Below are 25352 nucleotides of genomic sequence, written 5' to 3' on the forward strand. Positions count from 1 at the left end.
AGAGAGAATGAGACAGAGAGAGAACATGAGAGGAGGGAGGATCAGAGGGAGAAGCAGCCTCCCCGCCGAGCAGGGAGCCCGATGCGGGACTCGATCCCGGGACTCCAGGATCATGACCTGAGCCGAAGGCAGTCGCTTAACCAACTGAGCCACCCAGGCGCCCCAGAGAAAAATTATTTTACAAAGATACATAATCTACAGTAATTGATAGATAATAGATACAGAATCTACATATCGTCATCACATGTAATAACAATAAACACCTATTTGTGGCTGAACCAATCTTTAAAAAGAAAAACAAGCTAGTTGTTAGCTAGGCCTAACATGAGGATTTGGCCATCATCATTCATTCAACAAAATATCCATGTGAGATGACCCAAAAAAAGAGCCTAAGTATTAACTAATGTACCGAGGAGAGAAGTCTCTCTCCTGAGTAATTTAGTAAGGATTTCAATTCTGAAAAGTATACCCCAAACACCAATTAAATGTGCCAGAATCGATTTATTCATCCTCCTAGAGAAAAATAAAAGTAGAATGTCTTTTTTGAATTGTGGTTTTCCATGAGTGTGGGTAGGCCATTTACTAATGAATTATTAAGGAAGTCTTGATTTCATTTGTGAGGCAGCACTTGACTTTAGATGCTCTGATTCTCAGGTGGCTTTACTTAAGCCAGTTAAAGGATTTAAGAAAAGCAATCTTTTCATGTTCATTTATAGTGCATTTCTTTAAAACCTATAAATACTAAACCACTTGTCCTATATACACAACATTAGGAGAAAAACAATCAGACTAATATCTTCTTCTTCCTATTTTTCAGAACCTGAGATTTTTCTATTTCCTTCCTTATAACTTTGTAATCAGCCTTCTCTATAAGTTCTCTTTGCCAACAGTAGAAATAGTACAAGTATTTCTAGTGTCACGCAGTTCTTCACATGACCTTAAGCAATTTCTTTCTAACATTTTTAATTTTTATTCCTGTCTCTTGGAAAAGATGACTTTGGAGAGTCCCTTCTCATTTATTTACAGTGAAATTTGGGAACAAGAACTTATTTACATTACATTCCAAAATCTAAAGAAAATTTCCCTTTTTTTTTTTTTAAAATGGATCACTAACTTTTAAAAAAGATTCATTTATTTATTTTAGAGAGAGACAGCACAAGGGGCAGCAGGGAAATGGGGAGGGGCAGAGGGGGAGAGAGAGAATCTTAAGCAGGCTCCAAGCCCAGCCTGGAGCCCAACTCCAGGCTCAGTCTCACAACCCTGATCTCATGACCTGAGCCAAAGCCAGGAGTCAGTTGAAACCAGGAGTGGGTCACTTAACAGACTGCACCACCCAGGCACCCCAGATCACTAATATTTTAAGAAAGAGTTCACCAAACTGTATCATCATTCATTCCTAGGGGAGACTTTGTATAATATAATTAGTTCTGTTTTTAAGCCTTACTGATAATAGGAAGTTGTACACAACTGAAGTTGTATGTGGCATTGGCTCCAGAATAAATAGTATATTTTCATTATGTAAGACCAAGATTGGACCTTTATAGCTGCACCAGTTATTTCAGTCATCAAATTTTTGTTGATATTTAAAAATAAACTTTTGTTTTTTTAAACAGTTCCAGGTTTATAAGGAAGTTGCCAAGATAGTACAGAGAGTTCCCATAAATCCCTTACACAGTTTCCCTTAATGTTAACATCTTACATTACAATGGAACCAACAGTGGTTTTTTAGTACGACCAAGGAACCAATATGTGTACATTACTATTAATTAAATTCTATACTTCAGATTTCACTTATTTTTCCCTAATGTCCTTTTCCTCTTTCAGAATCCCTTTCAGGAGATCACATTATATTTAATCCACATGTTCCCTTAGGCTCCTCTGGGCTGTGAGAATGATTCAGTCTTTGTTTTTACCAGCCTTGAGAGTTCTGAGTAGTACCAACAGGTATTTTATGGAATATCCCTCAATTTGTGTTTATCTCACAATTAGACTAAGGTTATAGGTTTTGGGGAAGAAGATTGCGGAGATATTGTGCCCTTTTTATTATATCATGTTTAGGGGTACATGATGTCTACATGACATCACTGATGATGTTAATCTTGGTCAGTTGGCTGAGGTAGTGTTTGCCAGGTTTCTCTCCTATTAAGTTACTTTTCTCCACTTCTCCATGCCCTTCCTCTTTGGGAGCAAGTCACCAAGTGCAGCCCATACCCAAGGCAGGAGAGAAGTTAATCTTCACCTTCTTGAGCATTGGAGTATCTACACCAAATATTTGGAATTTACCTGTACGGAAGCTTGTTTTTTTCCTTCCTTGGTTCCTTATCTCCTTCCTTCTTTACTTCCTTCCTTCCTTCTTTCTTTTTCACTCATGTATGTCATTCTGGAGTCATGGATTTTATACTTTGGAAAAACCAGTCATACTTTGACTCTCCCTCCCCTGAAAGGAGCCACAAGTGGTATATACAGCACTCAGCCACCTTTTTAAAAAACTTTAAATTTTGAGGGGTGCCTGGGTGACCCAGTCGGTTAAGCGTCTGCCTTCGGCTCAGGTCATGATTCCAGGGTCCTGGGATCGAGCCCTGAGTCGTGCTCCCAGTTCAGCAGGGAGCCTGCTTCTCCCTCTCTTCCCTGCTTGTGCTCTCTCTTGCTGCCTCTGTCACTATCTCTGTGTTTCTCTCTCAAATAAATAAATAAAATCTTTAAAAAAAAAAAACTTTAAATGTTGAGATACAGATTTACATGCAGCTATGAGAGATAACTCAGAATGGTCCCATATCCACTTCATACAGTTTTCCCCAGTTACAATATGGAATTGATGCGATCCGCCAACCTTATTCACATTTCACCGGTTTTATATCCACTCATTTCTATGTGTTTGTGTATTTTCGCATGTGTGAATTTCTGTGACCATTAGTCATCAAATTTAAATGCTATTTCTGTGAGTGCAAAAAAAGGGACTGTACAATGAAAGAAAATAGATACTGCTTTTAGCTTTATCAGACATAGGAGGCTACTCAAAGGCCACTGGAATGTCTCTATGTTCAGGGTAGTTCTAACGTGTATTCAAAGTATTTGTGGCTGAGATCATGGTATACATTTTTGTGAATGGGCTCTTTATGGGAAGTGTGCTATGTTGCCTTTGCAAGAGCATTTGAAAGTTCACTGTTATTTTCAAAGTTTTCCTAGAGCTGCTAAACATTTTCTGTGTAATCTAAGAAATTACTTTCCCATACCAGCAGGTGGAAGCAATAGCAGTCTTATTGTGTACTTCACTTTCCAAATCTCCTGGCATATTCCGTAGATATGTGTCCATGACTCAAAGTATCTTTATGATAGATCCCTTACTTAATTACTTTTCTTCAACAACTTTATTGTCTTGGCACTTTCTCTTGATTGCTGTCTTGGGCTGAGCTTAATAGTCATTCTAGGACAAATTTAGATTTTTTATCACTTTTCTATCTCATTGATTCAAAAATTACAACATGTATACTTTGCACTAAGGCATTCTTCCACATTTGCCAAGAAACACAAAGGTAACTAAGGCATGGAGTGTGTTCTTAAAGAGCTTACATTCTAGTAGAATTAGAAAGAGAATGTCTTCATTCTTCCCCTGACTTAGGAGAAACAGATCAGTCAGCCTTCTGAGTGTTTCACCAGCCAATCTATGGCTGGTATTCAATCTTCATACCGATTTTAATTCATTCAACAAGTATCTACTGAGTATCAGGCACTTCATAAGGACTTAACTTATAAATTAATGCTTTTTTCCTTATAGATTAAAAAAAGACCAAAGCAGTCTTTAGATGTATCATTTATTTTTTAGTTTTTTAATACAGATTGTATAGAGTAAGTAACCAGTTGACATATAGACCCTGAAACATTGAACTTAAGGAATTTAGAAGTTAGAAGTAGCTAATGTTAGGAACATTTCCTGGAATACACTTGGAAGACCTTCCACAAATGCTAATTGAAATAAAATGGAAGTGTAGTAACTCTAGATCAATTCTGTTAGCTATTTAGCAACAGCTAATAAGAATAATAAAATATTGAAAATAAAATATTTTATACAAAGGATATAAAAGAAAGAGGAGTGTGTGTGTATCTGTCTGTCTGTCCATATGCAGAGTGAGAAATACAGAAGAACTTCCCCATGGCAGAGTTGCTTGCTCTGTCCTCTAAATTCCCCATCACTTTATTCATATAAAATTTGCTGCCTTGTATTCTGTCTCTTTGTCTCTTCCTCACTAGTCTGTAAGCTCCTGCAGGGCAATAACTGTGTCTTATTCACCTTTGTAACCTCACTAAGTATTAATTAAAGGAATGACTGAAACAACTAATTTACTTCATGGAAAATTCCTTTATGATGAATCTTTTCTTGATAATATAATCTGGAGTGTAGGCAAATTCACAGATGATGGTAATAGCTCACCGTATCTTATCTGAGAAATCACCAGGGAATAAAGAACTAGCATTTGTTGCATGAAAGTTTTCTTAGAATGCTTCGGCTGAACCTTATCTATGTGAAATGTAAAATTGTTTGTTTGAGTACATTAAGAATGTGTTTGCAGCTTCTGGTGAGTACACTTTTTCAAGTAGTTTACTGCTTACCTAGGAACAGTTAATCAAAGGGCTCTGGAAAAGAATGAGACCTGGGTGCAAAGAGTAACCATCAGGTTGTCCCAGTTTGAGGTGTTGTAGTCTTTGGAAATGGGTGACTCTAAGCTGCCTATGCCTACATGGCCTGTTTTTCAGAGCTGGATGAAAGCTGAAGTTGGGCACTCCTCCACAGCCCTTGCAGCATTCCTTCAGGGAGTGGTATAGATAGCAGATGAGAGAAGTGATGTCAGTATGTATGCTTGACTTGCCTGATTCTCTCCCCATTATGAGCTGGGTGGACAATCATGGAGGTGTGACTAGTGAGAAATCTACTGTTTTCCTTCTCTAGGATGCGGTTGCAACATGAGTATAGCATAGTAGTTAAGAATATGGGCTTTTGCCAAGATGTCCATCGACATGACTGGATAAAGAAGATGTGTATATATACAATGGAATATTATGCAGCCATCAAAAGGAATGAGATCTTGCCATTTGCAACTACATGGATGGAACTGGAGGGTATTATGTTGAGCAAAATAAGTCAAACAGAGAAAGACATGTATCATATGACCTCACTGATATGAGGAATTCTTAATCGCAGGAAACAAACTGAGGGTTGCTGGAGTAGGGGGTGGGGTGGGAGGGATGGGGTGACTGGGTGATAGACACTGGGGAGGGTATGTGCTCTGGTAAGCTCTGTGAATTGTGCAAGACTATTGAATCTCAAATCTGTAACTCTGAAACAAATAATGCAATATATGTTAAGAAAAAAAAAAAGAAGAAGATAGCAGGAGGGGAAGAATGAAGGGGGGGAAATCGGAGGGGTAGACGAACCATGAGAGACGATGGACTCTGAAAAACAAACTGAGGGTTCTAGAGGGGAGGGGGCTGGGAGGATGGGTTAGCCTGGTGGTGGGTATTGAGGAGGGCACATTCTGCATGGAGCACTGGGTGTTATGCACAAACAATGAATCATGGAACACTTCATCTAAAACTAATGATGTAATGTATGGGGATTAACATAAGAATAAAAAAATTTTAAAAAAAATATGGGCTTTTGCATGCAGATCTAAGTTTAAATCCCAGCTCCACACCTGCTTTGTGATCTTGACACTTTACTCTCCATGTGCCATACAAGTAGGTTATTAATATGTGCTCTTGGCTTCTTGGGAGGATTAAATAAGAAAAATCATGTAAACTCTTGATACAATGCCAGCACATTAGCAGGCTCTTAATAAATAGTGGGAGTGATGATGATACTTATCAGTCATATATGTGGCAAGTTTCTAGCTTCAGAGCCTAGATGATGAGTAAACTGGGAGTAGGCATTCATGAGAAAGATCAAATTTTGAACATGTTACATTTGAGATGTCTTCAGGTCTGGAGCTCTAGCTAGGCATCTGGCTGGAATCATGGGAGACACCAACTTTTTTCAGTGGATACAGGAAGAGAAGCCAACAAAGGAGACGGAAAATAAATGGTCAGAAAAGTGGAAGAAGGACTTAGAAAGAGTAAAAGTGAGCTTTGCCAGGGAACTTTTAGTGAAATAATGTAGACGAATTAGTGATTAAGACAAGGAAGTGGAGACAGTAAGTGGAAAATTTGCAGGACGCGAAAATTGAAGACCATAAGTTGGAAGACACCTCTTTCTTTAAAACTAAGAGAAAAAACACGGGAATGGGTAGAGGTTCAAGAGATTATCATACTTAATTGTATTCCCTGTAAACTCAGTAGTCAAGCTAGAAGGATTTTTCTGGACATCAGTTCTGCTAAAGAACAGCAAAAGTAATAATCTTGGCTAAGACTCTGAGTCTCTGTTTACTGGTAAAAGGTGACTTATTCTAAGGCATGTAATTCTATAACATTCTGTTCATGGAACAGGTCTATCCTAAGCCAAATTAAAAGGTCCTTAAATGGGGGCGCCTGAGTGACTCAGTCAGTTAAACATCTGCCTTCAGCTCAGGTCATGATCCCAGGGTCCTCAGCGAGGAACCTGCTTCTCCCTCTGCCCCTCCCCCTGCTCATGCTCTCTCTCTCTTGCTCTCACTCTGTCTCAAAATAAATAAAGTCTTTTAAAAAATAAAGTCTTTAAAAAAATAAAATACAAAAATAAAAAGTCCTTACATGAAAAAGCTGTTGCCTAGACCACTAGTAACTCAAATACCAGATGCTTACCTTTGTTAGAGAGCTCTAAGTACCCAAACTGGAGGGCTCAGTAACAATTGAGTACTAATCCTGAATTTGTTCCTCCAATTCAGCAGTCGATTCAGAAGAAAAATTATTAGCAACATTCAGGATGCTTGAGTCCAATACCTGCTGTCTTCCTGTCTGCACCATCTTCTCTAATTGCAGATCAGAGCTTTATATAATGCTCCACAGAGGCTGAATACTCTCAAATGGAACTACTTGTATATTGGACATGTAGATAATAGAAGAAAAGTATTAAATAACCTTAAGTGGAATTTTTTCGGTAAGCCTGTCACTGTTAAAGTATACATGTACCACAAACAATGTTAGGTTCAGGGTCTACATGTATCACTAAAACCCAGTCTCTGCTCAAGGTCTGTTGGACACACAACCAAGTCAATAGGTGATTACTCTTCAGTATAAGTGCTTTGGTCATTGGACATGTAGAGTACTATTGGTTAACAGGAACAGTTCCTAAAACAGCTGAAGATAGTAAAAAAAGGCTTCCTGGAGAAGGTGAAGTTTGAGCTGAGATCGAAAACATAATTCCAGTCTGGTCTGGGAGCATTACATTCCTCAGTAGCCACTTAAAACATTAGTTCTAAAGTCAATACTAGAACTGTTTGCCAGGTGTTTTAAAGAATTGGGGAAGTTTCAGGAAATGCTATGCCACCACTTCAGAGAAAGGATGAGGACATGGATAAAGTGTAAATTTTGGGGAATAGAAGTTAGGACATTTTGCAGAATGATCTTCACTCTAGTCCTGGTTCTAATAAAACACATTTCCCTGCATGGATATTTATTTGTGACATTGAAAGAAGATAGTGTTGCTGCAGTGTTTTAGCCACATCAGTCCCATCTCAGGTACAAAATGAGCATCTACTGTGTGCTCAGCAGTGTGCAGTGTGATAGGGTTGGGGATTTTGAAAAAAGGTATGTACAGTGGTTATTGTGCTTGGGAAAGCCCTAGTCTAATTTAGAGTATGAGTCAAGCCAATTGAACAGGTGGATGATAGTAATTTAAATGCCTAAAATGAATGGCATAAGTAAAAGGCGATAGAAGCTCAGATTTGGATGAACAGGAATGGTCAAAGAAGCCCTGATGGCAGGAAATGGAGGCCTTTAAACTATGCTTCAGAAGAATATGAATCCAATAAGTCAGAGCATTTCTGAAAGTACATTCCATAAAATGTTTTGCAAAAATTTTAAAACAGTAATTAACTCAGAATAATTGTAGCATGCTCATTTTTCCTAATGAAATTCTGCAACCTGGTGATCTCGTTCAAAATCTGTACCACTTGTTTTTTGTTTTTGTTTTTGCCAAGCCTTATTTGTTTTTTGGACCCAGGACACAGCAGCCCTAACAAATGCACCTTCCTGTCAATTCCATTATAGTATGCTGTATTATTTCTTGGGTAGAAGTTTCAGAGTTTTGTGTTGAAAAGTGCTTTAAAGAGAGAAGAGACAATGAAGAAGGTATGGATGGTACAGAAATAATAGAGCCTGGAAGTTTATAGAAAGAAAAACAAACAAACTAGTGTTTAATTACACAGTAGAAACCTCAGCTTTAATCTAGAGTCTCATTTTCAAATAATTACATGTAATAACTCCTGTAGAGAAGACAGAATCATGCTGCGTTGCCTGCTTTCGACTTTGGTACTTTGTAGTTGCAAAAAGTTACCAGAAAAAGCCTCACCAGAGTCTCAAGGGTACAATCACATTTGCTAGAGTGATTGCAGGTGCACTGGTTCTCCCACAGAGGTGCAGTTCTCCAGGGCTATGGAGCCGCTGAAGGGGAAGAAAAGATAAATGTACCAGCATCTGAAGCGTTGAATGAGCTTGAAATCATAACAAAGGGGAATAGGGATAATCCAGCAAAATGACGAAGGAAGAGGAAAAGCAGAGACGATGCAGATAGAAAAATTCTTAATAGATCAAAATGTTTTAGTTAGAAGTAGGAGGGAATCCTTTTGTGTCCTTTCCTTTGGTAACAAGAATTATAAATCCTGAAAGAGATTAAAACAGAATCCCAGAAGGTTAGGAAAAGTATAAGGTAAAAAATATATAATGTGTTCTTTTGACACATAAAATTATGGTTTCTAACTTCTGTTCCTTTCTTTTTATCCCTTCTGTATTTAGGGAATAGTATCACTTCAAGGAAGGGGTAGTTTTTCATTAATTGCAACAGAAACCGTACAAGGGTGATTATATCTTTTCAGTGAGGGTGGAGGTGCTCATATCTTTACCAGTTACAATGAGTTAAAATCACGTATGCTGTGATCAAACACTCAACCTTTAGATAAATATTAGGAAATAAAGGAAAACTAGTGGAGGTTTATCTTATCAATAAATGTCCGAAGTAATTTTCTCTTAAAGGTGTTTAACAGTGGGGTGCCTGGGTGGCTCAGTTGGTTAAGCGGCTGCCTTCGGCTCAGGTCGTGATCCCAGAACCCTGGGATCAAGGCCCTTGTTGGGCTCCCCGCTGAGCAGGGAGCCCACTTCTCCCTCTCCCTCTGCCTGCCACTCCCCCTGCTTGTGCTCTCTCTGACAAATAAAATCTTAAAAAAAAAAAGTGTTTAACAATAATGAAAATTTATCTGTAATAACTGGTTTGTACTTGGAAGAGTCGAGAAAAGAACAGGGGGTGAAGCTGCAGAAGTGCTGTGTTTCAGTCATCAGTCCACTTGCTGGTCATTGCATCAGCAATCCCATGACCAGCCTCTTCACTCTTACTGGAACTTCCTTGGAAAGCTGGTCAGTCATGGTCATGGCTGACTCCTTGCGGCCTCAGCTCTGTGTTTCCATGAAGGATTATGGAAATAATTATTTTGGATATTTTCAGCCAACTCCACACACAACTTTTCGTCCATATTATTTTCAGCCACCACCAAGCATTTAAGACCCTCCAGTCATCCATTATTTCTTGTTGTGACCTTCATACTTGTGTGTGTGTATGTGTGTTCATTACTTTATCAGTTTTCATTCCTGTATCAGTTAGGATCCTCTATGAAGTAAGTAACATGAAACTGTCTTCAAACTGGCTTAAACATAACTGGAAAGTAGCTCTAGGTCAGGTTTCAGAATTAACTGATGCAGGGGCTCAGGGATATCAGTAAATATTTGCTTTCCTTCCTATTCTTCTGTTCAGTGTTTGTTTCATCCTAAGTCAGGTTCTCCTCTTTTTCCTAAGGTGGATACCAGCTGCTGTCCAGGACATAAGCTTGCTCGCTTACACACAGTGGGAACAGGAGTTCTGAGGGTAAAGACCGCTACCTTCACAGATCATGGACTGGGGCAGGGAGTTGGTGGTGCATGGGGACCGGGAAGAAAAATGTATACATACTTAGTTAGACAGAAGCAGCGAATGGCTGGACAACCAACACCTATCTAGCTATCTATTCTACTCTTAGACTTCTCCCTCATTTTTTCTGGAACCCTTGTCCCATAATAAACAAGCTCCTCCACTTTTTTATACTCTCCGGATTGTCTTTTCTTCTATTAACCTTTACTGGAATCCATTCAACCCTGGGCAAAATATTTTCTCTACATCCCTTTTTCTTCCACACCCCATATAGCACAAAGTAAGGAGGAAAGACTGCATCTTCTTTGTTCCCCAGCTCCTGCCTTGCCCCCAGTTATGTGCCCAGGTGAACACTTCTTCGCCATTGTATGAAAACGCCTTTGAGGCTTACAGTCTTGTTTTATCATTCTACGTCCTGCTCACGATGTCCTCCACCAACTACCTGGTTGGTCTTCTCCAGTCTTTGAAGACTTTGGTTTCTGGCTCAGTCTTCCTTTCTATTCCCAGGCTCAGCTCTCAAGCTGCTGACTCTATGTGTTCACATAGATTTTTTTTTTTTTTTAAGATTTTTTTAAATTTATTTGATACAGAGAGAGGGAGCACAAGCAGGGGGAGTGGCAGGCAGAGGGAGAGGGAGAAGCAGGCTCCCCGCAGAGCAGGGAGCCCGATGCAAGGCTCGATCCCAGTACCCTGGGATCATGACCTGAGCCGAAGGCAGCCGCTTAACCGACTGAGGCCACCCAGGGGCCCCTCACATAGACAGTTTATCCAGTACTAGATGGTCGGTCATTTGTACTCTTCTACCTCGTTTATATCAACTACCCACTTCTGGGAAAAATGTCCTGGGTCTTGTCAGACTGCTTAACCTTTGAATTCTTAAATTCAAACCCATACTTTTTTACTATAACCTAAGTACTCCCACTTTACCTGTTTTATTTTACTGAGGCTGTTTCTCTTCTTAGCTGAAATATATCCAGCTCTAGAGAATTGCTTAGATGCACTCTCCAGTTCTTTACCTTCTTCCTCCCCCTCAATCATAGGATTCTGACTTCCACCACTACCATCCCACTGACGCTGCTCTTGCCAGAGCCATCAGGGACATTCCTGCTGCTAAATTTAACAGACTCTTCCATCTTTTTTGAGATTTGTACACTTGGCACTTAATGCACTCCTTCCCTTTTTCTATGCATACTTTTCACAACTTCCTAAATCCATTCTGGCTTGTTTCCTTCTACCTCAATGACTAAATTAGAGTTAAGGCTCGGTTGTTCTGTTCTTATTCTGCAAACTCCCTTGGGCCAGTTCAACCAGCCCTGTAACTCCAATTATCATCTAATATTAATGAATTCCACTTACATGTGCTGCAGCCATTTCAAACTTGGCAAGTCCAAAATTGAATTTCTCCTTTTCCCCACAAAGAGCCACCTCCTTCTGAATTTCCTAGTTTAGTGATGGTACCACCACCATCCATCCATCAGGTTTCAAGACAGAATCCTGGACAACATCCTTGACTCTCTCTCCCCCCACCCACACCTAAACCAAGTACCATGTCATATTGATTCTATGCTCCTTGTACCCTCTGGAAAATCTTCCTAGAAAACTTCCTTCTGTGGTCTTTCAGAGTTCCCTCTGTTTATCCCTGTCATAGCGCTCATCTCAATACAGTATAATAGTTCATTTATCAGTTCATTTCTCCACTATATTATAATAGCAGGGTCCTACTCAATTTGCCTGTTTCTTTTTGATGACTGTCACAATGACCAGACAGTATATGCTCATAAGTATCTGTTAAGTGAATGACCTTAGATAAGTCACTTAGCCTCTCTGAGCCTCAACTGCATCATCTATTAAAAGGGAATAATGTGCTGCCTACCACATAAGGTTGTTTGGGGGTCTTATAAGATAATAGGAATGAAGTTTAGCATAGTAGTTAAGAGTGCGGGTTCTGGATCTCTACTATGTTTTTTTTTTTTTTTTTTTTTTTAATTTTTTTATTCTTATGTTAATCCCCTTACATTACAACATTAGTTTTAGATGAAGTGTTCCATGATTCATTGTTTGTGCACAACACCCAGTGCTCCATGCAGAATGTGCCTTCCTAAATACCCACCACCAGGCTAACCCATCCTCCCACCCCCCTCCCCTCTAGAACCCTGTTTGTTTTTCAGAGTCCATCGTCTCTCATGGTTCGTCTACCCCTCCGATTTCCCCCGCTTCATTCTTCCCCTCCCGCTACCTTCTTCTTCTTCTTCTTTTTTTTTTTTTCTTAACATATATTGCATTATTTGTTTCAGAGGTACAGATCTGAGATTCAACAGTCTTGCACAATTCACAGCGCTTACCAGAGCACATACACTCCCCAGTGTCTATCACCCAGTCCCCCCATCCCTCCCACCCCACCCCCCACTCCAACAACACTCAGTTTGTTTCCTGCGATTAAGAATTCCTCATATCAGTGAGATCATATGATACATGTCTTTCTCTGTTTGACTTATTTCACTCAACATAATACCCTCCAGTTCCATCCACGTCGTTGCAAATGGCAAGATCTCATTCCTTTTGATGGCTGCATAATATTCCATTGTATATATATACCACATCTTCTTTATCCATTCATCTGTCGATGGACATCTTGGCTCTTTCCACAGTTTGGCTATTGTGGACATTGCTGCTATAAACATCGGGGTGCACGTAGCCCTTCGGATCCCTACTTTTGTATCTTTGGGGTAAATACCCAGTAGTGCAATTGCTGGATCATATGGTAGCTCTATTTTCAACTTTTTGAGGAACCTCCATACAGTTTTCCAGAGTGGCTGCACCAGCTTGCATTCCCACCAACAGTGTAGGAGGGTTCCCCTTTCTCCGCATCCCCGCCAACATCTGTCGTTTCCTGACTTGTTAATTTTAGCCATTCTGACTGGTGTGAGGTGATATCTCATTGAGGTTTTGATTTGGATTTCCCTGATGCCGAGCGATATTGAGCACTTTTTCATGTGTCTGTTGGCCATTTGGATGTCTTCTTTGGAAAAATGTCTGTTCATGTCTTCTGCCCATTTCTTAATTGGATTCTTTGTTCTTTGGGTGTTGAGTTTGATGAGTTCTTTATAGATTTTGGATACTAGCCCTTTATCTGATATGTCATTTGCAAATATCTTCTCCCATTCTGTCGGTTGTCTTTTGGTTTTGTTAACTGTTTCCTTTGCTTTGCAAAAGCTTCTTATCTTGATGAAGTCCCAATAGTTCATTTTTGCCCTTGCTTCCCTTGCCTTTGGCGATGTTTCTAGGAAGAAGTTGCTTCGGCTGAGGTCAAAGAGGTTGTTGCCTGTGTTCTCCTTTAGGATTTTGATGGACTCCTGTCTCACATTGAGGTCTTTCAACCATTTGGAGTCTATTTTTGTGTGTGGTGTAAGGAAGTGGTCCAGTTTCATTCTTCTGCATGTGTCTATCCAATTTTCCCAACACCATTTGTTGAAGAGACTGTCTTTGTTCCATTGGACATTCTTTCCCGCTTTTGGATCTCTACTATGTTTTTAATCCTAGCTCCCACCATATTACCAACCGTGTGACCTTGGACAAGTTGCTTAACTTTCCTGTGTTTTAGTTTCCTCTTTGGTAAAATGAGAATAACCACATTATCTGCCTCATAGTTTTATTGTGAGGACTGAGTGAATAAATGGAAAGCCTTTAGTACAGTACCTAAACACACAACAAATGTTAGCTGTTAATTATATTTTTATTTATAGGCTCTAAAATTATACTACATAGTATATATTACATATATACACATGTATGGCATCAATTATTTAAATTTTACGGAGGTGACAGCTTGGTATCATACACTTAATCTCTTTTTCCTTTTATCTTTTAGAATAACATCATAGCAATACCAGAGTTTATTTCCCAAGTCTTAAATTCAAATTGCCATAGTTGATTTACATGAAATTTTTGTAAAAAAAAAATCTTTACATTGTTGTTCATTATAAAAAGAGCATTTTGAGGGGCGCCTGGGTGGCTCAGTCGTTAAGCGTCTGCCTTCGGCTCAGGTCATGATCCCAGGGTCCTGGGATCAAGCCCCGCATCGGGCTCCCTGCTCGGCAGGAAGCCTGCTTCTCCCTCTCCCACTCCCCCTGCTTGTGTTCCCTCTCTCGCTGTGTCTCTCTGTCAAATAAATAAATAAAATCTAAAAAAAAAAAAAAAAAAAGAGCATTTTGAAAATGTTTCCTTGCTGAATCCCAAAATATTTTTTGAGTCTGTTACATTGTAGGTGGATGTTACCACAGAAAAACATTTAAAACATTTATTTCTTTTTAATTTTTATTTTTTTTAAAGATTTTATTTTTGTAAGTAATTTCTACACACAACATGGGGCTTGAACTTAGAACCCCAAGATCAAGAGTCATGTGCTCTACCAACTTGGCCAACCAGGCATCCCAGCACAGGAAAAACATTTAAGTAAGAGGATTACTGGTTTAGGGCGCCTGGGTGGCTCAGTTGGTTAAGCGACTGCCTTCGGCTCGGGTCATGATCCTGGAGTCCCGGGATTGAGTTCCGCATCGTGCTCCCTGCTCAGTGGGGAGTCTGCTTCTCCCTCTGACCCTCCCCCCTCTCCTGCTCTCTCTTTCTCGTTCTCTCTCTCAAATAAATAAATAAAATCTTTAAAAAAAAAAAAAGAAAGATTACTGGTTTAATTTGTAAAGGACAATATTATGTCTTTGACACCTAACTTTATTTCTCAACATGATTTAATTACATAACCAATTCATTGTTTGGTAAGTACTAATTCCATTAAATCGCCGTTCAAGGAGGAAAAAAAATACAAAGGCATTTAGTTTTGTGCTTATGTGTTCACCTGAAAGAGATTTGCTCAATTTTATGAAAAAGTTCTTTTTAATTTGATTAGATAATACGCATTTGTGTATTGCCTTTGGACCAACAAGTGCTTAATTTTTATTCTTTTTCTGATTCTTTTTAGAGTTGGTGGTTCCAGGATTTTATTCAGAATGACTTTAGGAAGAGAAGTGATGTCTCCTCTTCAGGCAATGTCTTCCTATACTGTGGCTGGCAGAAATGTTTTAAGATGGGATCTTTCACCAGAGCAAATTAAAACAAGAACTCAGGAGCTCATCGTGCAGACCAAACAGGTGTACGATGCTATTGGAATGCTTGATGTTGAGGAAGTAACTTATGAGAACTGTTTGCAGGCACTGGCAGATGTAGAAGTGAAGTATATAGGTGAGTAGGATGCAGAAATACCTCAATATTTCATTTTGTAGGCCTCATAACCCATCTTATGCATTCTGTTTGGGCAGTCCATTTTCCAATTTTACAAGACATTGATTTTTCCATAATCAATTAATTGCCTAGAATTGAATTAAATAAGATTAAAATGTTTTTATTATGTTGGCAGAGGTGCTACAAAATTTACCTTCTCGATACAACTGCTTTCTAGAGACTATTTTGACATAATACATCAAAACTCTTAAGAAGTTCATATCCTAGGGGCGCTTGGGTGGCTCAGTCGTTAAGCGTCTGCCTTCGGCTCAGGTCATGATTCCAGGGTCCTGGGATCGAGCCCCGCATCGGGCTCCCTGCTCGGCCGGGAGCCTGCTTCTCCCTCTCCCACTCCCCCTGCTTGTGTTCCCCTCTCTCGCTGTGTCTCTCTCTGTCAAATAAATAAAATCTTTAAAAAAAAAAAAAAAAAAAAGAAGTTCATATCCTAGCCCTGCAATTCCGCATCTAGGCATTTAATCTAAGGAAATAATCAGATACAGGAAAAATTGTGTATAAATTCATGTTTGAACAGGTACTCTGTCATAGCAAAAGCTTGGAAACAACCCCTGGGTGCCAACCAGTACAAAGGCCAAATAATGATACATTCAGCCTCTGCAACACTATGTAGCCATTAAGATCATGTTAAGGAACAGTATTTAATAACTTTTTTTAAAAATCACAGAGAAGGAAACCAGAAGAAAATACACAGATTTTAATAATAGCTAATTTCTTGAGTATTAGGTTTACAGTTGATTTTTAAAAATTTATTCTCTCTGCTTTTCTCTATTTTCCATATTTCCTACACTTAAAATATATTATCTTTGTAATATAAATATTAGGCCCTTTGAGTTAAAAGGAATGAAGATTCACGTGAGTTGCCCCTAAGGGTTAGGTGTACTTTGGAGTGTAATTATGACTAAGCAACCTTGGCTATGTATCCAGGCTTTGTAAGAACATAGGTTATCTGTAGAATTGGATATCATAAACATTTGTATGTATTCTGGAATTTGGAAGGTTGTCCAGAATCCTGCACAGCCCTAGTGACGTAGTCCTCTCTTTACCCCCATCAGCCCCTCATCACCAAGAGTTCCCTTCCCTATGTCCCACCATAATAGGGACTCTCTTACCTCTTCTGTTTCATTTTCTGCCTCTTACCACCACCTGCTTCACTCTGATTAATAGCCACTAAATCTGGCTAAAAGTCTTGAGTTTAAACTGCTGAATAAAAAAGACCTGGTTGGTCTCATTAGTCAAAGTCAGAGGGATGGATGGGGCGCCTGGGTGGCTCAGTCCGTTGGGTGTCTGCCTTCAGCTCAGGTCATGATCCCAGGGTCCTGGGATCGAGCCCCACATCCGGCTCCCTGCTCAGCGGGAAGCCTGTTTCTCCCTCTCCCACTCTCCCTGCTTATGCTCTCTCTCTCTCTCTCTCTCTGTGTCAAATAAATAAATAAAATCTTAAAAAAAAAAAAAAGTCAGAGGGATGGAATTGGTCCCCATTTGGCAGAGTTTTCCCAGAAGGCAGCTCCATGTGTATTCCCCCCCCCGTATGTGGTTTTGTCCTTCGTTCAGAGTGTCAGTTCTTCAGTCACATATGGCCAAGATGGTATGCCGGCCTGGTGACTTATACATTTAACAAATATAGAAATCAGTGGGGAAAAAACAGAATATTTTTAAAAATTATCTTAAATTCTGCTTCTTCCCCAATAATACATCTTTTTTTTTTTTTAAAGATTTTATTCATTTATTTGACAGAGAGACAGCAAGAGTGGGAACACAAGCAGGGGGAGTGGGAGAGGGAGAAGCAGGCTCCCCGCCGAGCAGGGAGCCCAATGTGGGGCTCGATCCCAGGACCCCAGGATCATGACCTGAGCCAAAGGCAGATGCTTAATGAGTGAGCCATCCAGGCGCCCCCCCCAATAATACATCTTTTGAATATACTTTTAGTTGTTTGGTATTCTTGCTATCCCATAAGTTTAGCTTTTTGAGTTAATCATAAAAATTTTTGAGTTTAGGAGTAGCTTTTTTTTTAAAGACTAACTTTCTCTTATCAGTATATATTCTCAGAGTTCGATCTGCCTCCTGCAATGGCTGATAAAACCTCATTTGTCTAATGCAATATATGTTAAGAAAAAAAAAAAAGAAGAAGGTAGCGGGAGGGGAAGAATGAAGCGGGGGAAATCGGAGGGGTAGACGAACCATGAGAGACGATGGACTCTGAAAAACAAACTGAGGGTTCTAGAGGGGAGGATGGGTTAGCCTGGTGGTGGGTATTGAGGAGGGCACATTCTGCATGGAGCACTGGGTGTTATGCACAAACAATGAATCATGGAACACTTCATCTAAAACTAATGATGTAATGTATGGGGATTAACATAAGAATAAAAAAAAAAACCTCATTTGTCTAGTGTCAGGTACTGTTTATAGTTTGGCAGTAAGAACGTAAGTCTGGTTCAGGTCTTTGTGGCAAAGTAAGGAAGGATATGGTTTGTTTAAGAATATGTTTCCAATTTTAGGCTCCTGCATTTTGTTGTCCTCATTTTAGTTCTGGAGCAATTTTGATTTTTTTCTTAATATCTTCTTGAGCTAATTTTAAAAAGTAAACAAATTGTAACTATATAGTTAACTCTATCAAACAAGTGCGTATATGAAATTTTAATTCTGTTCCATTCTTTCTTTAATCAAGAGACATAGAAGTGCATATTTTACATGAAATCCTTAAAGAATAATTATTTAACTTGATTTTTAAAACCATATCTTATGAATTTATTCAGATATTTGAGGCAACTTTTTATAGCTTTATTTGTAGCAATGTTTTAAGAGGACTGACATAAGTGAGGTAGCTTGTTTAACTGGACAATTTCTTGGTGTGTTCTACCCTCTACCGTATATCACATGGAAGTTTTACCTCTTTAGAATACCTTCTAAGTACTAAAGATAACAACCCTGTATTCACTGTCACAGCATAGCCGCAACCATCCCTACAAACCATACTCATTTTTTTCCTGTAAGATCGTTATTTTACTGACGTCAGATTTTTGCCCAATTAAAGTCAAAATACAAATGTATGAAAAACCCAAGAAACAATTCTGATACGTGAAAATTAGAGCAGACTGCATTACCACCATCATGTAACAGGAGTAGCCCCAATATTGAGCTGCTTACTGGATGTGTCCACTGAGATTTCTGGGAATCTTCTGTAACTGTATGGAACTTTTTTATGCTTGTATGAATGTTTGCATTTGGGGGAGAGTTTTTGATGTGATTCTCTAAGGAATCTGTAGTAAAGGTTAAGAATTTCTGTTCTAAACAAACCCCCTCCCACTAAATTGGTCTGCCTTTTTCTTTTAAAGATTTTATTTATTCGACAGAGAGAGACACAGCGAGAGAGGGAACACAAGCAGGGGGAGTGGGAGAGGGAGAAGCAGGCTCTCCAATGAGCAGGGAGCCCGATGCGGGGCTCGATCCCAGGACCCTGGGATCATGACCTGAGCCGAAGGCAGACACTTAACGACTGAGCCACCCAGGCGCCCCTCGTCTGCCTTTTTCTAAAACATCTCTGTCTCTTCCAGTCCCCACGTTTTTTCTAGTCTCTCCTTCTCCAATCCTCTCCTGAGATCTTCCTCTTACCCTGCCCATACTAAGGTCCAGCCTTCCCCATAAGGCATTACATAGTGCTCCAGTTCTTAGTACTGCTGTGTTTGAGTTACTATCCCATTCATTGACACGTAAGCTGCTCTGTCCTGTATTCTTCTTTATCTTTTCACAAACTATTCCGTACTCCCACATCCCAGACTATAAAATGCATCACTATGAGAACTGTCTTTATCCTTCTGCATTCCCAGTTAATAAATTAAACCCTAAACATACTTTGATAAGTGCTCAGTGTACACCCTTATTGTCCCTAATAATGCCACTGCCACAGCCAAGTCCTGCATTAGATGCTGTTTCTTAATAGCCTTAGGAACCTTTACAGAAAGTATAAAATGAAAAACTTAAATTGAGATAATCATTCATCTAGGTAGGGGGTATTTTTCTTAGTGCTGATTTGATGAGTCCTTATGGTTTTTTCCTCTCTTGACAGTGGAACGAACCATGCTAGACTTTCCCCAGCACGTCTCCTCTGACAAAGATGTACGGGCAGCAAGTACAGAAGCAGACAAAAGACTTTCTCGTTTTGATATTGAGATGAGCATGAGAGAAGATATATTTCTGAGAATTGTACATTTACAGGTAAATGACATTATAAATCCCTTTAAAGATTTATTTATTAGAGAGAGCACACATATGTGCATGCAAAAGGGGGGGTGGGGTCAGAGAGGGAGAGAGAATCTCAAGCAGATTCCCTGCTGAGTGCAGAGCCCTTCATGGGGCTCGATCTCACGATCCTGAGATCATGACCTGAGCCAAAATCAAGAGTCAGAGGCTTAACTGACTGAGCCACCCAGGCACCCTAACATTATAAATCCCTTTAAAAGAAAAATGAAATCTACAGTAAAAAAATAAAAATCTTTGACCAACAGTAAGAAGTATTTGAAAATTTCTGGATTTTGTTTCTAATTATTATATTAATGGGCATAGCGTAGCTTTATATATATATATATTTTTTAGTGTTATATATTGTTATACCACATAGGTTTATGTTGAGTTGCCAGTTATATTCACTTAACACTGAAGACCAAGTGTAAAAAAAGTGTACATCTATAATCTAAGGATTTTTAACCATCATGAATGTAATGGTTCCATGTAAAAACCTCTTAGAATTTTCAAAATGTTGAAAGGTTTATATTAGATCAGGTCAACTGCAAGCAAATGGAATTGTGAGTTGTTTATCTGCAAATAGCATGTGGTTTTGGCCATGATACTGATGAGCTAACTGTTGATGCTACACACCAGTCATTCCTGTACATTTTTCAGGACTCACAGAAATGATGGCTAATGAATGTTTTATGTGGGTCTGCCTTGAATGTTTTGGTCTTTTCATTACCAATGTTCATTTGCTTCCTAGAGTTTCATTATGTCTTTGCTTTGAATTTTTATTTTCATGACACTCAGCAGTTTGCTTGGAAAACAACCATTGTTTTATATTCCTACACTTTTTTTTTAATTTTGCATGTGTCTTTATGCAAAACCTCAAAAATTTTGTTCTTTTTAGCAAATATGGCAAGAGTTTCAATAAAAAAGCAGTTTTATTTCAGATGTTTTATATGTAACTTACTAAAGAATATGTAATCAAGACTTTATTTAGACGTGTAAAATGTTCATGCTGTCTGTCCTCTCATGTCAAACAGGCACTTTTCCCCCTGTAATTTATATTCATCTCTGTGGTTCATAACTGTTCATCTTTAGCACTATAAAAATAACATAAATTATAATAACTTTATGACTGTTCCTTATTAGTTGCATTGTTTTATTCTTTTGACCCCAGTTATTATTCTATGTGATTCAAATCATGGCCCTTACAGTCTCCTATATTTTTTTAAAGATTTTATTTATTTATTTGTCAGAGAGAGAGCAAGCACAAGCAGTGGGAATGGCAGAGGGAGAAGCAGGCTCCCTGCTGAGCAAGGAGCCCGTTGCAAGACTCGATTCCAGGACCCTTGGATCATGACCTGAGCCAAAGGCAGGCAATTAACCGATGAGCCACCCAGGCGTCCCTACAGTCTCCTATTTTTTATTTCATCCCCCCAAAATCTAATTTCCTTTCTAACTCTATATTATATATGTATTTTAGAACTTTTTCCCGGAATTTCTAATTTCCTTTGATCAACTCTCTTTTCATTCTGACTTCTAAGTTTTCATTTGGGACTTTCTAGCCTCAAGAGGTGTTGCAATCTTAATGTTATATGTCCTATCTAATGCTTTTCTCTGATTTTTATGAATATTATCACAATATGGGAGGTTTGTCACTTTAGATTTCTTTGTTACACTTTTAAATTTTGTATACATTGTAGTCTGATCCCATTAAATTGGGAATAAACTGCTGACTGTATAGTATACTAGTGTTCTATGCCAACTAGACGCCAGTGGATTCATCATATTTGTTCATTTGTTTGGGCAGGTTCACTTCAGCGTTTTTTTGTGATAATTTATAGTAGGTGCAGAATTGTTTCCATAGTTTTTCCTTTTTCCCAAAAGAGTAATTAATTATTAACTATACATGTCATTTGTTGTGTGACCATTTTTAAAAGCTTTTACAATGTCTGTTAAGGCTAGATCAGAATAATAAAAAATAGCTGTTGTGGTTTTTTTAATGCACTAGAGCTTGTTTAGTGAATTTAGTTACCTTCAAACACCTTCCTTGACAAATAGTTGTGTTTATTTAAGCAGTATTTATTTTATTTTACTTTATTTTATTTCTTGTATAGTTAACATACAGTGTTAAATTAGTTTCAGGTATACAATATAGTGATTCAACAATTCTATATATTGCTCAATATTTAGGCAGTATTTTTTAAAATCTGAAACTATCAGTATGAGCTTTCCAGTAGCATTGGACACTTTAACAATGGTAAATCTCATCCCATTCATAATTAAAAGACAAAGTTATGGGCACCTGGGTGGCTCAGTTGGTTAAGCGTCCAACTCTTGATTGTGGCTCAGGTCATCGTCTCAGGGTTGTTAGATCGAGCCTCAAGTCGGGCTCCATGGTGGAGAATCTTCTCTCCCTCTGCCCCTCCCCTCCACTTGCTGTGTGTGTGTGTGTGTGTGTGTCTCTCTCTCTCAAAAAATAAATTAATTTAAAAAAAGACAAAGTATGGCGCCTGGCTGGCTCAGTCATTAAGCGTCTGCCTTCAGCTCAGGTCATGGTCCCAGGGTCCTGGGATCGAGCCCCACATCGGGCTCCCTGCTCGGCAGGAAGTCTACTTCTCCCTCTCACACTCCCCCTGCTTGTGTTCCCTCTTTCACTCTGTCTCTCTCTGTCAAATAAATAAATAAATAAATCCTTAAAAAAAAAAAAGACAAACTATAAGTATTCTATTTATTTTTCTCTGTTATGTTCTACGTAAAATATGGCAACCATGATGAAACATGTAAAGCCTTCATTAAGCTGGGTAATAGGATCTTAAGTTTATATGAAGTCAGCAATTTCAGATGTGATCTACTAAAATGAAGGTGCTCTGAATAATACTGAGGTCTCAAGATACCACCAATGTAGACAATAATCTATAAAGGTCTTAATTCAATCTAAAATGTTATTTTAGCTCTCATGTTGTTCTTCACTTAGGATTGATGAATAGAAATATGAAATCACTTTTCATAGTTCTTTATGTAAAATCTGTGCTCAATAAGGCTCCCAGTTGTCTACTGATGTATATAACCTCTTCAAAACTTACTGACTGAAAAGAGCAGCAATCATTTTATTTTCTGTCACAGTTTCTGTGGATCAGGAATTGAGAAAGGAAGCATTTGGGTAGCTCTGGCTTGGGGTCTTGCGTGGGTTGAAGGCAGTGGTGTCTGGAGCTGAAGCATGCAGAAGCCAACCAGATATCTCTCTCTCCATGTCATGTCTGGGCATCTCCACACTGTCTCCTTATGTGCTTTGGGCTTTCTCACAGCATGGCAGCGTCAGAGTAGTAGGACATGTTTCGTGGAGACTCAGGACTCCAGCAAGGGTGTCGCAGCACATTCCACAGAGGCTGCATTGCCTTTTCTAACCATCTCAGAAGTCACATAACATCACTTCAGCCATACTGCATTGATTGACTGCAGTCTGCCCAAATTCAAGGGACGCCACATCTCAGTGTAAGAAGTATCAACTAATTTGCAGTCATGTTTCAGAATCTCCAAAATAAGTCATGTGTTGACTATAGATGGATGAAATTATAATTGAGCCTGAGACTAGTGTACCATAGTCTTCCTACCTCCTTCCTAATGTATGGTTAGTAGTTTACATTGGCACAGCGTTGTAGTTATCTAATTGAACTTTTATACCAATCTTGTGAGGCATCCCTTTTTATAAACGGAATTACTGAAGCTCAGAAGTGGTAACTTCCTAGAGCCACAGAGGTAAATGTGTACCTCTTGGTACACTTACTCAAAACGAAAGTGAGGAACAGGTGGTGACAGATCTAAAAGATAGGCCTTCAGTAACTGGTGCTAGGACATGGCTTATCCATGTAGGAAAAGGAAAAATTGGATCTCCTCCTCACAACCAAACTGAGAAACTGCTTCTAGAAGTTTATATAGAAATATATCTTTATGACACCTGAGCAGGGAAGTATTTGTTAACTGTAAAGTGCTAACTGTAAAATGACTGATAAACATGACTAAATTAAAATAAAGAACTTCTGGAGCGCCTGGGTGTCTCAGTTGTTTAAGTGTCCGACTCTTGGCTTTGGCTCATGTCATGATCTCAGAGTCCTGAGATTGAGCCCCTAGTCAGGTTCCCTGCTCATCAGGGAGTTTGCTTAAGGATTCTCTCCCTCTTCCTTTGCCCCTCCCCCCTACGCCCCCCCTTTCTCTCTCTAAAATAAATAAATCTTTCAAAAAAAAATAAAGAACTTCTATTAATAAAGTGAAAAGACACAAATACTGGGGCGCCTGGGTGGCTCAGTTGGTTAAGCATCTACCTTCAGCTCAGGTTGTGATCTCTGGGTCCTGGGATTGAGGCCTGCATGAGGCTCCCTGCTCAGCTGGGAACCTCCTTCTCTCTCTTCCTTTGCCCCTCCCCCTCCTTGTGCGCGTGTTCTCTCTCTCTCAAATAAATAAATGAAATCTTAAAAAAAAAAGACACTAATACTAAAAATACTGAAATACTTAAATACTAAATTAAGAAATTTGTAAAACGTGAAACCAGCAAGTATTAGTACCTAGGATATATAAAGATCTACTACAATCAATAAAAAAGGCAAACATCCCAAAAGAAAAATGAGCAAATGACATGAAAAGATATTTCAGAAGAAACACAAATGGCAATTTAACATGTCAGCCTCATTAGTAATCAGGGAAGTGCAATTGAAAGTCACAATGAGATACCATTTTTACTCACCAGACTGGCAAGAATAAAGAAGTCTAACAGTGGCCAGTATCTGTGAGTATGAATCAGTGGGAATGTTTATGCCCTGCTGGTAAAGGTGTAAATTAATTCAAAAATTAGAGTAATAATTAATTTGGAGGAAAAGTTGGATCTCACATTCTCCATATATGGGGGGACAGCATATCCTCTCTGTCCCCCACCTCACTGTTTACCTAGAAATACTTTTGTGTTTGTACACAGGTGAAATTGGACAAATGTTCATAGCAACATTATAATAGTAAAACACTGAAACAACTCAGATTTCCATCAGCAGGAAAATGCACCAATGAATTTTAGTATATTTACATTGGAATATTTTATAGCAGTAAATAAACTACAGCCTCATGCAACAGCAGGGCTGAATCTTAGTAACAATGAAAGAAAAAAGTTGCAGAACACTACATATTGGGATATCATTTTAGCAAGCTCAAAAAGAAACAAAACTAAACAATGTATATGTAAGTGGTAAAACTGGAAAAAATGTTTAGTATAAAAGTCAGGAGAATGGGGGCGCTTGGGTGGCTCAGTCATTAAGTGTCTGCCTTTGGCTCAGGTCATGATCCCAGGGTGCTAGGATTGAGGCCCGCATTAGGCTCCCCGCTCCGCGGGAAGCCTGCTTCTCCCTCTCCTGCTCCCCCTGCTTGTGTTCCCTCTCTGGCTGTCTCTCTCTCAAAAAGTCAGGAGAATGGTTATCTGTTGCACAGGTAAATGCAGCAGTGTTGTTACTATTTTATTTCATAAATTGAAGGGTGGATTTAATTTGTCTTTATAACGTATGTATGTAATTTTATTCATTTGTAGATTAAAAATATTACATGCAAATTTAACATGTTAAACTTAGCCTTAATTCCACCAGAAGAAAAAAAAGAATAAATTAAAACAAGGGGCGCCTGGGTGGCTCAGTTGGTTAAGCATCTGCCTTCGGCTTAGGTCATGATCCCAGGGTCCTGGGATCGAGCCCCACATCAGGCTGTCTGCTCA

At 39.0% G+C, this 25352-nt stretch overlaps 1 protein-coding gene across 3 annotated transcripts in view; it reads left to right on the forward strand.

Moving 5' to 3' along the window:
• NLN (neurolysin) overlaps positions 1-25352 on the forward strand; it is a 96972-nt gene that overhangs the window by 25395 nt on the left and 46225 nt on the right. Inside the window, exons 2-4 of one of the 3 annotated variants that reach the window (XM_045895598.2) lie at positions 1306-1311; positions 15057-15316; positions 19437-19585. In XM_045895598.2, the coding sequence (XP_045751554.1) occupies positions 1306-1311; positions 15057-15316; positions 19437-19585 (415 nt within the window). Of the gene's footprint in view, positions 1-1305; positions 1312-9997; positions 10043-15056; positions 15317-19436; positions 19586-25352 lie in introns of those variants that run through there. The other 2 variants (XM_064596174.1, XM_045895595.2) reach the window with 2 other exon arrangements.

Source organism: Mirounga angustirostris, unplaced genomic scaffold (assembly GCF_029215605.1).
Source record: "Mirounga angustirostris isolate CCGP_5_RB_7025 unplaced genomic scaffold, mMirAng1.0.hap1 SCAF_7, whole genome shotgun sequence".
NCBI lineage: Eukaryota > Metazoa > Chordata > Mammalia > Carnivora > Phocidae > Mirounga > Mirounga angustirostris.